This window comes from Ostrea edulis, chromosome 2 (assembly GCF_947568905.1).
Source record: "Ostrea edulis chromosome 2, xbOstEdul1.1, whole genome shotgun sequence".
In the NCBI taxonomy this organism is placed as follows: Eukaryota; Metazoa; Mollusca; class Bivalvia; order Ostreida; family Ostreidae; genus Ostrea; species Ostrea edulis.
Genome location: NC_079165.1, coordinates 77,239,431 through 77,254,195, shown reverse-complemented (window position 1 = coordinate 77,254,195; position 14,765 = coordinate 77,239,431). Strand labels below are relative to the sequence as shown.

Sequence of the window (14,765 nt, the reverse complement as noted above, 5' to 3'; positions counted from 1 at the left end):
GCCATGTGACATTATATAAATATTGCATGTAGTTGGGGGTAACATTGAAAATTTTCACCCCGAGAAAACCATTGTCAACCGAGGCGTAGCCAAGGTTGACAATGGTTTCTTGAGGGGTGAAAATTTTCAATGTTACCCTCAACTACATGCAATATTTGTTTTATTATACTAAATGTTATACAAGCAGCAAAGCAGAAGAACTTACGTCTGTTGACATTTGATCAATCACAGTCATGTGATATTTCGTATATCAATGCAGACATTGGTGTTTATTACAAACACTCAAACGACGTCGTCTAACAATCTACAGTGAACCGTACGCGCATAAATTTGATGCATGTGATAATTTTAAAAATATCACCCGTTGTCAAGTACTGTTACCCGTTGCTAGATATTATCACCCTGGAGCTCGTACTTTCTGTTCTCAGAGGGTAACAATATTTTTTTTCAAATGCTTCTCGACCAATCAGATTCAAGTATTTTACATGAAGTATAATAATATTATATTACTCATTATATGGGTGTCTTGAGTTTGAATTTATGTGACATCATAAATTTAATTATACAGGTGTCTTGCACTTGAATCTATGACATCATAAATCAAATTAATCGGTTGTCTTGAGTTTGAATCTATGACATCATAAATCTAATTACATTGATGTCTTGAGTTTGAATCTATGTGATATTACTTTACTCATTATCAGGATGGGAAATTAAGATCCTGTAAATCAGTTTTCTGCACTTTTTGTTGTCATACTTGCAGATATTCATTTGATACTTGGTACATTTGCCACAACAAGCTGCAGATCAAGTTTCAATTTTTTTCTGTTCCATTGAATTTTTGCTGAGTTATTGCCCTTAGACTTAGAAAACTAACTTAAATAGTAAATTTTCCACACCTTTTTAGCTCACCTGAGCTGAAAGCTGAAAATTTATACAACCACTGGGCCAATTTCAACCAAAGTTGGCACAAAACATCCTTAGGTAAAGGGAATTCTAAATTGTTAAAATAAAGGGCCAGGCCACCTTCCAAGGGGAGATAATCAAGAAAAGGTAAAAAGAGAGGTCACGTGACGAGCAAGAGAAGAACGGCTGTGTTCTTTTTGCTCCGTCGTTTTTGACAGTTTTCGCACAATTCTATGGGATTTGCAAAAAAACATCGGTACCGTTTGTGTGCAGCGTATATACTCTGACTCAGGATAGTCTTTTTGGAGTGTTTTTCTGAATTTTTGTATGTTTTATACTGTGTTTACTTTGTGAATACTGAGTATCTACTCACGATCAGCTCACGCTCTTAATCTAAGTGTGTTCTACCAGACGTGTACAACTCCAAGTATGGCCATGGAATGTACACAAAAACCAGTATACTTAAGAAACAGGGATATTCAGACTGAAAAGAACAAATATATATCGGACTATGATATTGCAGTAGCAGCAAGTGCTAAAGTGAACGATGTTTACTGTGTGCAACGCGACAGAGACCTTTGGCGAATCTATGTTAAGTCGCCTGAAAGCAGGATGCAACTTGTGAATACTGGTTTTGAACTGGGAAGTAGATCTATCCAGGTTTTTGATACTAACCCATATTCAGCAGGAACGGAAAATCCGAATGAGAAAGTGATAAGAGTGCTTATCAAAGGCCTACCAATATCTGTCGATGACAATTGTGTATCAAAAATGTTAGAAAAACATGGTGCAAAGCTCACAAGTGACATCAAGCTAGAGAAGATCAGACACCCCATTTCACACAGGATGACTGATTTCCATAATGGTAACAGGTTCGTCTACATGTCGCCCATGGACGGGAAATTTCTACCAAGAACTACTACCTGTGCGGGCCTAAGATGTACCATCGTTCATAAGGGTCAACCCAGCAGGGAGACAAAAAAGCAGTGTACTAACTGCTGGGCGGACGATCACTATAAAAACAATTGTGAGTATGAGGCATGTTGTAGGATCTGCAAGGAGCCAGGACATTCACCGGGATCCAAGCAATGCACACTATATGTGACAGAGCAGGAGGACGTGGTGGCTTTTGCGGGACAGGATAACCCGTTATCCAACTTTTTCCCCACGGAGCTGAAAATTTTTGGGGCAACATACTCGTCTGCCGAACAAGCTTTTCAACACGTGAAAGCAATGCGTTCTGGCGATCTCAACAAAGCGGAATCCGTAAGTAATGCAGAGACTGCTTTCGACGCAAAACGGATTGGAAATCAAATCCTTGTCTCCGATGCATGGTTGGATTCTCGGGATGAAGTTATGAGGGAGATTTTGGAGTCCAAAATCAAGCAGTGTGAAGAATTCCGCGAGGCGCTTGGTAAAATCAAGAAAACCAACATCTTGGCCGAGGCAACGTGGGACACATACTGGGGAACGGGGCTAAACAATGTAGGAACCATTCATACTGTTATGCAACGATGGCCCGGCCAAAACAAGCTCGGACGCATGCTAGACAATCTGGCGAGACAGATGCAGGTAAACAGATCAAATTCGAAGCAACGGAGCGGAACCCGAGCCAGCAACAAGTCTACGTCAGGAAAGTAAACAGCCAATAAATGAATAGATTGAGATTTATTTCTGTTAATTGTAGAGGGCTAAATACCACTGAAAAGCGTACTAAATTAAACACATGGATTTCAGATAGTCATTTTGACATTATTCTTTTACATGAAACGCATTATATTGAAAAAAATACTATTGCTTATAATGCTAGATGGTTTGGAAAAGCAATACATTGTTATTCAGACTCGCCCTACAGTAGAGGGGTCTCCATTCTTTTTCGAAAGAATTTGGCGTATGAAATATTGAATATCCATAAATCTAACGATGGAAGAAAGTTACTACTAAATATTAAATTTGACGACAAGATTATAACAATAATAAACATATATGCACCAAATGATATAAATGCAAAGTATGGCTTTTTTAAACGTATGAATATTTGGATAAAAAAACATGCGGAGTGTCAAGAGAACATGCTCATAGGGGGTGATTTCAATTGTTCTTTAGATGAAAATAAACAAGAAAAAAGTGTGAATATCTTAAATAGTATCCTAAATAAGTTGGAGCTCATAGACCTGTGGAAAAAAGTTAAACCAAATAATAAAGGATATACCTGGTGCAATGGTGAAAATATAGCTACGAGTAGAATCGATTACATTTTTATCTCAAAGTCTTTTTGTTATCAATGTGAATCTTTTTGTTTACAAAAAATCCCAGGGTCTCATTCAAATGGTGTTAGATTGTCAGATCATTTAAGTCTACAGTTCTGTCTGATTATAAATGAAAAATTAAGAGGACCGGGCTATTGGAAATTTAATGTCTCGCTGATAAAAAACCAGGACTTCGTCGAAGAAATGAAAAAATATCTATCAAATTACACTTTCAATGAAGTAGAACCGCATGAATCATGGGAAACTCTAAAAAGAAACATAAAAATATTCTGTATAGACTTTTCAAAGAAAATAAATAAATCATATAAAAGTAAGTTAGCCTATTTACAATCGGAAATCAAAAAAAATTGAGGAATTACCTGCGGATAATATTGACATGAATCAAAAACGAAATTTAGAAAATGAATTATCAAAGCTTGTAGATAAAAAAGCAAAAGGTGCACAGGTTAGGTCTAGGGCCAATTGGATAGAACAAGGAGAAAAGAATACCTCGTACTTCTTAAATTTAGAAAAGAGAAGACAAATAAATAATGTAGTTAAAGCTTTAAGAGAAGAAACTGGTGATATCATACTCGATGATGATGACATACTAAACAATATGTGCAATTTTTATGAAAATTTATATAGAACAAATAATATACAAACCACGGATATCAACGAATATATAAATGCTATAGACTTAGAATTTACATTGAAAGATAAGGAGAAAAATGAATTAGAAATATTTCCCTCACTTCAGGAATGCTCAGAGGCACTCTTAAATATGAAAAGCAATAAATCTCCTGGTCTGGATGGAATACCATGTGAATTTTATCAAACATTTTGGGAAGAAATAAAACAATATTTCTATTGTGTTTTACAAAGTATTTTTGATTTAAATACAATGTCTTTTACGCAGAGATTATCATTGATTACTTTGATTTATAAGAAAGGAGACGAACAAAACCTAGGAAATTATAGACCAATTAGCCTTACCAACACAGACTATAAAATAATAGCTTTTGTATTCGCCAGGCGTTTACAAAAACTGCTAGATGATTTGATATCAATAAATCAAACAGCTTATATAAAAGGAAGAAATATCGCACTAAATGCAAGATTAATTTTGGACATTTTTGATTATTGTGAAGAAAATAATCAAGAACTTATACTTTTATTTTTAGACTTTCAGAAAGCCTTTGATTCAATTGAGTGGAATTTTATGTTTGAAGTACTGAAAAGATTTAACTTTGGTGAAAATTTTATTAAATGGGTTCACATCTTATATGCAAATCCAATCTTCAGAATAAAAAATAATGGATGGATATCTAAAACTTGCATGATGCATAGGGGAATAAGGCAGGGATGTCCGGTATCAGCAGTCTTGTTTCTCTTTGTGGCTGAAATATTAGGAATTTCAATAAGAAACAATCCCAGCATACATGGGTTTCAAAAAGAAGGAATGGAAAAAGACATTAAGATAATACAGCATGCCGATGATTCTACCCTTCCAATGGAAAATGAAAAGTCTTTAAAGAAGGCCCTCGAGGCGATAAGTAATTTTAGTAATGTTTCGGGTATGAGATTAAATATGTCAAAAACAGAATGCATATTAACTGGACCTTTAAAAAACAGATTTAAGAAAATTCATAATGTTTATGTAAATGTTTCATGTGTAAAAGCATTAGGTGTATATATTGGCCATGATAAAGAAATGTGCCTGAGAAATAATTGGACAAAAATCACCAGCGATGTAGAGAAACTTTTTGAATCTTGGAAAACAAGAAACTTAACCATTTTTGGCAAAGTTTGCATAATTAATAGTCTTGCAATATCTAAAATTATATATATAGCTTCGATATTAAACCTACCAGATTCAAACATTATCAAAGAAATTCAAAGACTTATTTACAATTTCATTTGGAATAAGAGAGATAGAATAAAAAGAAATACATTAATCGGAAATATCATTAGTGGAGGCATTGGAGTTGTAGATATCTTATCAAAAATTAAATCTTTAAGAATATCATGGATTAAGAAAATATTAGATAAAAGAAATCCATTATACCATTTTGTGAATAGCATATGTTTGGAAAACAATTATGATCTTGACTATTTAAGTAAAACTAATATCACTAATATCAAACAGTATGAGATAATGGATGGATTTCCTATGTTTTACAAGGAAATGTTCACATCTTTTAATGAATGCAAGGGTAGAAACAGGCTAGATTGTTTGAACAATATACTGAGGGAGCCATTATGGAGTAATAATGTTGTGGTATATAAAAATAAACCTATATTTCTAAAATCATGGCTAAAGAGTGGTCTGAAATACGTGATTGACGTGGTGGATGAGAATGGTATTAAGCCGATGGAATGGTTTATAGATAAATTGATTTGCAAGAAAAACTGGATATGTGAATATAATATTGTAAAAAATGCCATAGGAAAATTACTACAACCTTTCGATGTTCAAAATATAATATATGAAAATGTACATATAAAAGATAATTCATACTTTCTACTGCTAAATCAGGGAATTGTACATGTGAAAGATTTCTCAAGTAAAATGTTCTATGATATTTATCGGGATAAGAAATTTGTACCTCCTCTACACCAAAATTTTTATTCTAAAAGCTTCAATGTTTCAAAACAGTCTTGGAGTGCAATATATAAACAAAAAATATGTAATATCTTTGATACCCACATTGCTGATTTCAATTACAAGTTGTTGAACAATCTAACCAGCAACCGAGTTATGTTAAAGAAATGGAAAGTTACTGATACGGATTTATGTTCACTATGTAAGGAAAAAGAAGATAATGAGCATCTGGTACTGAAATGTAAAAATGTTTGTGAAATTTGGAAAATCGTTGAGAAAACATTGAATTTTCAAGTTTCATGGAAAAACATTGTTCTTGGTTTTTTTTGGGAAATCAATGAGAAAACAGTATTTTTAAATAATCTTTTATCACTAATTGCATGTAAAATTTACAAATATAAAATGTATTGTAGAATATTAAAAAAAAGAGAGCAATCTTATGACATTCGAAAGAATGTAAAGGGAATCCTTGAATTCAATGTATCTGTATACAAAAAATTAAACAAGGTATCTTTTTCGCATATTCTTGATAGTATTGTAAAAAAATTATAGTCTTATATATTTATATTACAAATTGTGTTGCATGCTATTCATATCATGTACAAATAAAGTAAAGGGAAATGATCTGCCTTCCCTTTTACATGACTACCCAGGGTCAAAATAGACTTTTTGGAGTGTGAGAAGGGCCCTTTGGGTAGTTGTCACGAAATACTTTAATATCCTCTAGAAATGATGTACATGTATTTATATTTGTATAACTTTGTTCTCATATGATTATATAATCTTGTATTTCTCTCAGGTTTTTTTTCCTTCTTCTACATCCTGCGAGATGTAATAGGGAATATATATTGTTATTTAGGTGGAGCTTAGTTAGGGCCCCATCCCTGGCAGCTTTCCACACTTTTTTTTTCTTCTATCGTTTAGTCTATTTGTTATATGTTATAGTGATAGGTCTGGGAAATAAAAATGTCATAAGCCAAAAAAAAAAAAAAAAGAAAAGGTAAAAATAGGGTAGGGTCATTAAAAAATCTTCTCAAGAACCACTGGGCCAGAAAAGATGAGATTTATATGAAAGCTTCCTTATATAATGCAAATTCTAAATTGTTAAAATCATGGCCCCCGGGGGTCGGATGGGGCCACAATAGGGGGTCAAAGTTTTACATACAAATATATAGGGAAAATCTTTAAAAATCTTCTTCTCAAGAACCACTGAGCCAGAAAAGCTGAGATTTATATGAAAGCTTCCTTATATAATGCATATTCTAAATTGTTAAAATCATGGCCCCCGGGGGTCGGATGGGGCCACAATAGGGGGTCAAAGTTTTACATACAAATATATAGGGAAAATCTTTAAAAATCTTCTTCTCAAGAACCACTGAGCCAGAAAAGCTGAGATTTATATGAAAGCTTCCTGATATAATGCAGATTCTAAATTGTTAAAATCATGGCCCCCGGGGGTCGGATGGGGCCACAATAGGGGATCAAAGTTTTACATACAAATATATAGGGAAAATCTTTAAAAATCTTCTTCTCAAGAACCACTGAGCCAGAAAAGCTGAGATTTATATGAAAGCTTCCTGATATAATGCAGATTCTAAATTGTTAAAATCATGGCCCCCGGGGGTCGGATGGGGCCACAATAGGGGATCAAAGTTTTACATACAAATATATAGGGAAAATCTTTAAAAATCTTCTTCTCAAGAACCACTGAGCCAGAATAACTGAGATTTATATGAAAGCTTCCTTATATAATGCAGATTCTAAATTATTAAAATCTTGGCCCCCGGGGGTCGGATGGGGCCACAATAGGAGGTCAAAGTTTTTTGGGGGTTTTTTTTGTTTGTTTTTTTTGTTGTTGTTGTTGTTTTGTTTTTTTGATATAGTGCAGATTCAAGTTCGTTAAAATCATGGACCCCGGAGATTGAATGGGGCCTCAAGGGGGGCATAAAAGTTTTACATAAAAATTTATAGGAAAAATCTTTTAAAATCAACTTCTCAAGAACCACTGAGCCAGAAAAGCTGAGATTTATATGAAAGCTTCCTTATATAGTGCAGATTATAAATTGCTAAGCTCATGGCCCCCCGGGGGTCGGATGGGGCCATAATAGGGGGTCAAAGTTTTACATACAAATATATGGGAAAAATCTTTAAAAATCTTCTTCCCAGAACCACTAAGCCAGAAAAGCTGAGATTTATATGAAAGCTTTCTGATATAGTGCAGATTCAGGTTTGTTGAAATCATGCCCCCCTGGAGTAGGATGGGGCCACAATAGGGGATCAAAGTTTTACATACAAATATATAGGGAAAATCTTTAAAAATCTTCTTCTCAAGAACCATTGGACCAAAGAAGTTCATATTTACATGAAAGATTTCTGACATAGTGTAGATTCAAGTTTGCAAAAACCATGGCCTCCAGGGGTAGGTTTGGGGCCATAATAGGGACTACGGTTTTACATGCAAATAGATATGGAAAATCTGATGATATGGACCAAGGTGACTCAGGTGAGCGATGTGGCCCATGGGTCTCTTGTTTCATCATTCTTGCAGATATTTATTTCACATTTTGATGCAGCATACAGAGTTGGTGAATTTTTATGAATTGGATCACATTCTCTGATTAAGTACTGTTTTTGTTTCTTATAGGGATGGTGATTCGTGAAGACACTGGACAGGTACTCGCTGTTCAGGACAAAAACAGCCAGGTAACGTAGGGTGACCATCAATAGTCATATAACACAGAATGACCTTCATCTCATCTGATGTAAAAAGTCACTTTGTTCATTTATTGTATTTTTTTTTTATTTGCAGTTTAATTTATGGAAATTTCCTGGAGGTCTTTCAAATCTGGAAGAAGATATCGGTAATGTGGAGTTTTGGGGGAGGGGGGTCTTTGACGTCATTGCAACTAATCTAAACTATTTTTGTAAAGATTAGTACTGATCATATAGAGTAGGATTTCCCTTAGAGTTTTTCTTACTGAGAACTGGAGTAGGGTTTCTCCCTGAGAACTGAAGTAGGATTTCCCCTGGAGATTTTATCCCTGAGAACTGGAGTAGGATTTCCCCTGGGATGTTTCTCACTGAGAACTGGAGTAGGATTTCCCTGAAGTTTTTATCCCTGAGAACTGGAGTAGGATTTCCCCATGAGTGTTTATCCCTGAGAACTGGAGTAGGATTTCCCCTTGGGTGTTTGTCCCTGAGAACTGGAGTAGGATTTCCCCTGGACTGTTTCTCCCTGATAACCGGAGTGGATTTCCCCTGGAGAGTTTGTCCCTTAAAACTGGAGTAGGATTTCCCTGGAGTTTTTCTCCCTGAGAACCCCTCTCTGTTTTGTATTGTCAGAGGACATACCTCTTCTGTTCGCCTGTTATGGAAAATGATGCTTAACAATTAACAAAACATAAAATTAATCTTGTGACTGATTTTAATAACAGGTCCTGATTTCGAATGCTTTTTACAAAATACATTAAATGTAAAAAAAAAAATTCTTATATTTACATTTGTAATGTTTTTGCCTATGATATCTCTACAAATTGTAATGATGGCCATTTTCTCATGAATGTGAGTCATGTACACTGTACTTATGGATCTTGGTAAATATTGTACTAGTATGACCTTTTTAAAAGTTGGAAATTCCTATAGAAAAGAAAACAGAATGTAAATACAAGAAATGAATTAATGTACTTCATGAAAAGTATGCTGACGTGAAGTGTTGCAGCTCATATTGTGGAGTACACACGTACTTACACTTTGCCGCGAGTTACGTCCCTTTGTGGGGTCAGCCAAAGGTCAATCGGTGAAAAGACAAGTTTTACCAAATGTATGAGGTTACTACTACCGTGAATCATTTCTTATTATTAAGTTTTCATACAGGTTAATGGGTTGCCCCACCCTGGGGCATTATTGTAGCTGACAGCAACTGATAGAAAAATAACAAATGTCAAAGATACAGATGAGAAAATTACAAAGGCCAACGTAGGGAGATGGCGGACAAGGGACGTAACTTGCGCGAAGTGTTGATACGTGTACACCGTATATCGTTATGTGTGTGCTTTCTATGGTTATTACAATATACATCGAGGAATCCGGGATCCCCAAACGTCTGAAGTGTATATTTTACGAATGAGTTACACTTTAACCATACAATTTTTCTGGGCGCCCAACCACAAGGCACAAGCACCTGTTGAGTCCAATCTTCCTGTACTGATTTTCGTACAATCATCTAATGCATTGATTAGAAGAAGAAAAAATACATTTATCGTCTCAGCAAGTGCGGGGTTTTAATTCGTGTAGGGTATATGCAGTATAATTGCTGTATAGATTATACCGAGATGTCACGCCTAAGGCAGGGGCGAATCCAGGAATTGAAGTTACGGGGGGTGCCACTTTATGAGGCCGGGAGTCTGGGGGCCGCTTTGAGGCCCCCAGTGGGTCCAGGGCGAAGTCCTGGTGGGGGCCCTGGCGGCTAAGCTCCCGGAAGCTCCTGGATTTTATAGGGCTTGAAATGTGTCTCTTATTTAGGCATTTGTACTATTTTCTATCATTTTTAATAAGGTATAATTAATAAAATGACGCAAATTTTATGGGTTTTTGGAAAAAATTAAGTTCTCCCAATAAAGTAATTCAAGAAATCAACAGATTTTGTCATTTATTTCTCCAGGAGTGGAAGAAGTTATTGCTTCTTTTATCGTTTAGTACATTTTTCTGAACAAGACCTGGTGTCTTTACCTTAAATTTGAAAATTTTAAGGGGGGAGCGCCCCCTTAAATCCGCCACTGTAAGGTTTATTCCAAAAAGTTGTAAATGATATCGGAGGATTTAGCCCTATGCTTCTTCGTGGTTTTGTGACGTAATTACATACTCTGCTGCATTGCAACAGTTCATTACTTTTAACGGAAACCTTGAAATTTACTATGAATTACTTATTTATACCTGCATGATCAGTTGAATTAAAGAGTTTCAAATTACTAAAAAAGTGGAAATTAACGCGTTGGGGTTATTTACACAGCAGGCGCGATTATCAGATTTTCGTGTTCATTACCCCCACTTGTACTATTCTTATAGGTAAGTCATTTAGTACTTTCAGGTACCGACATCGTGTAAATAAACACTTTGCGTATGGTTTGCAAACGAAATACACTGTACGCGTCGAGACCCGTGTTGCGAATAAAATCCAAGAACATATCTTTGTCCAGTAATTCACATCCATTCTTATCATATTATTTTAATAAAAATTTTAACGACATAAGATACATTAATTACGAAAAAAAAAAACCCATAGATGTTGCTTTTGATGAATATTTAAATTTATAGGTGATTTTGATGAATATTTAAATTTATAGGTGATACTGCTGTAAGAGAAGTTTTCGAAGAAACAGGTATTCAATCAGGTAAGAAAATTGTAATTAAGAGTTATCTTTCTTTTGATAATCATTATGTAAATATAAGCAAAAATCTTGCCCCCGCTCACTTCACATTTATTATTTAATCAATCGATAAAATTGCGCAACCTTAATGATAATGGTAAGTGTATAAACCAGTAGAAATCAATCGCATAATAAACTCCTTGGCCGTATTCAGGTTTGGGATTGTAATTTTGACATAACTTCGGAGACACATGTACTGGATTTAAAACCCCTGACTCTGCAGATTTTAAGTCGGTCAGGTCCTGTCGCCCTGACACCAAGTGTCTATATGCATTGCCGCTGATAATAAGCAGGAAAGATCGACATTTTCCAGGAAGAAAACTTTTTATCTACTCCCGAGTTGTCTCAGTTCCCACGTCATGATTTAAATGGATTCAAGTGGACAAATTTTAGATCTATTTTTTTTTTTTTTTTTTTTTAGAATTCCAGTCAATCCTAGGCATGAGACAACAACACAAACAACCCGGCGCTTTTGGAAGGTCAGACATTTTTATAGTGTGTCGCCTTCGACCTTTAACCTTTGACCTCAGGCCGTGCTCACGTGAAATAAAAGGATGTCAATGGATGAACATCTTAGACATGCAAAAGCAGAGTAATTTCTCCGCCTTCACAAACAGACTGACCAGCATGGCGATCTACGGTGTCCAGCACGGATTTCAGGAATTGGACATTACTTTCGAGGAGATGAAATCGGTGTACAAGGGACTCCAGTATAAACTGTACCACCGACCGATACCCACAGACACTCAGACAAAGTAACACCTGTCGATACCCACAGACACACAGATACCCACAGACACACAGACAAAATAACACCTCACGATACCCACAGACACACAGATACCCACAGACACACAGACAAAGTAACACCTCACGATACCCACAGACACACAGATACCCACAGACACACAGACAAAGTAACACCTCACGATACCCACAGACACACAGATACCCACAGACATCCTTCATTTAATTTATAAAAGGTTGTGATATAGTTGTTGTACATGTTATTTTTTAAACTTTTTGATATGCAAGAGAAAATTCTTTTTTAAAGTCCAAGGTTATACATGTGTATTTAATAAAATTGTTTATATACTATCTTAGGTTTATATAGATCTATGTAAAGTATGCATTCTAGATCACTAGTGGCTACACAATAGCTTCGGTCATAACGACTTTCGCGTCCTGATTGAATTAAAGTTGATTATGAATGTGTACATATGAGGGCAAATATTTTGAATATCTCAATTCTTTCAATTGATGTCATCCTCGTAAAAAGATATAACAAATTAGCATTCTGTAAAAGAATAAAATGAAGGAATGAAGATAAATTTGACTTTTTATCGACCTGCGATCGAAAGATCAAACGAGGGTGGCTAATGGCGACTGATAGCTAGATTTTCCCCGTAGTTCACACAAAGACAGTCTGATAGCCTTTTTATCCCACACGTATTTTCCTCGTCCCTAAAGGAATGCAGACAAAATTTGTTTTCGTGAAAGAAAACTTAATTCAATTTTTAACACGGAATTCGTGTTCGCAACAAAGCATGATTATCTAAACCGTACGAGGATGTGTATTGCGAAGAGTCCATACCTTGGTGAGGTGGATCCAAGCATTTTCTCAGGCATGTAAATATCAGATGTTGTGCAGTAGAATGCAAATAATTATATTCTTGAGCAAACAAAGGGGACACCCTGTTCGGCTTTTAAACTCTCTCTCTCTCTCTCTCTCTCTCTCTCTCTCTCTCTCTCTCTCTGTTAAGTGAGGAGACGTCCCCACAATGTCTAATTGTAAAGACAAAAAAGAACACCTATAAAGGTTAATCTAATACTCTCTCTCGAATTGTAAAAAAAAAATGGTTTGGAGAGAGAATATTATTGAGAACATGTCCCCACATTTCTGTATCTACATCTTTCACATGCTGTGGGTCACGTTTATGGGGACGTAACATTTTGTCCTCATAGTGCACTTCTGTCCTCACAACTACCGTCAAAAATTGGTTAAGAATTGTCACTTTACACCTTTATCATATGTACAGCTATACCTAACAGTACTCTCTCTCTCTCCAAAATGTACCGTGTAATGAAGACTTAGTACAGTTACAGGATGTAAAATGATGTAAACCCACTATCATCGGTTTTCCTTCTTTTTTTTTCTTCTTTTTTTTTTTGAAATGTAAATATATAAAAGGTAAGCCGGTATTGTTTTTATTACTCTAAATAAGTTTATGCACCGACTTTTTACGATATGCCTACTGTTGAAGCATGGCACTCAAGTGCTTCTCGTTTTCCTTTGAACTTGATTTTTAAAAAATGAAGTTGAAGTGCACAGGGGTGAACGAGATCAAAAGATGGAGGCAAATATTCTATTTGTATAATTTACTTGCAGCAAAAAAAAAAAGCAATCGGAAAAAAAAACAATAGATATTGCTCCAACTACAAATCTGCGCCAAGAAATCGTAAGAGTGCGTCTCGGTAATCGTCTGACTCCCTTGAACTTGGCGAACACTGCTGATCAAATAAATAGTTCAAGTACAAAATAAAAAAAAAAAAAAAGGTCAACAGTTTGGTCACAGAGATAGACTTCTTGCGTAACTCTCAATTTCAAGAGGCAATTAATGCGATGGGTCATGTCGAAGGTAAGCGGGAATTAGCGACTAAGCCCAGCAGACGATACGTGATTTCGGGTCAGGGCACGCTATCTGCCGGAATATTACTCAAATCCACATCTTTTATTGGAGTTAAAGGAAATCCTATCTTAGGAATTGTGTAACCCATGATTACTTCAGAATGCGTGTATTGATATGACCCGGGCATTGGTCCGCAGTTTCAACTCGAAGGTGTTAATGGCGAGTGATGGAGGACTTGTCGATAAGATACAGGTTCTATTTCGTCTTATCAATATTTGTTCTCCATCATAAATATACAAGACATAATTATTTAATCAGTGTTTCATATGAAGCATGGGTTCTCTGTGTGTTCCTGTCATTACTGAGGATTTGACCTCGGTATGTTGTGCGTCTTCCAGCTATGACTTTGACAAGAGCTAGTTATTTATACCAAATACTGGTACACGAGGTACTATAATATCACATACGCATTGCTTCTCTACGAACGAGTCGGAGGTACAAAAGAGATGTAACAAAAAGTAGATAGAAATGTCAATGGATTAGAGAGGACATACAACTCCATTAATTTTTAGATGAACATACAAAGGTTTATTTTAGCATGTTGACAAGAGTTCAAAAAGTAAACAGCAATTAACCACAATTGTTTTGTTCGTTCACATGATGGAACACTCTTTAAAAAACATCCGGTTCAAGGGATTTTTGTAACTACTGGTATATAAAATATATATCCTTATCCAAATGAAGTGTTCCACGATATATTCAATCTTAATTAACATTCAATGACCTTAATAAACAATGATCGCTTGTTTTCTGGTATGGTCGAAATAAACCATACCCTCGTAACAAGTGTACAACGTTCATGTCCGACATCAAATTGTGTAATTTTAGACTTGGAAATTATTATGGGGACCAATGCTGTTTCCAAAGGTCATGAGATCGCGTCTCGTGA

The 14,765-nt window shown here is 35.6% G+C and overlaps 1 protein-coding gene across 1 annotated transcript in view; it reads left to right on the top strand.

The window, feature by feature from the left end:
* The window catches only part of LOC125681237 (nucleoside diphosphate-linked moiety X motif 6-like), an 18,937-nt gene extending 6,653 nt beyond the window's left edge, over positions 1-12,284 (top strand). The window contains exons 4-7 of the mRNA XM_048921242.2: positions 8,405-8,463; positions 8,570-8,621; positions 11,103-11,150; positions 11,608-12,284. Of these exons, the coding sequence (XP_048777199.1) occupies positions 8,405-8,463; positions 8,570-8,621; positions 11,103-11,150; positions 11,608-11,945 (497 nt within the window). The 3' untranslated portion in view covers positions 11,946-12,284. The remainder of the gene's footprint in view (positions 1-8,404; positions 8,464-8,569; positions 8,622-11,102; positions 11,151-11,607) is intronic.
* The last annotated feature ends 2,481 nt before the right edge of the window (positions 12,285-14,765 follow it).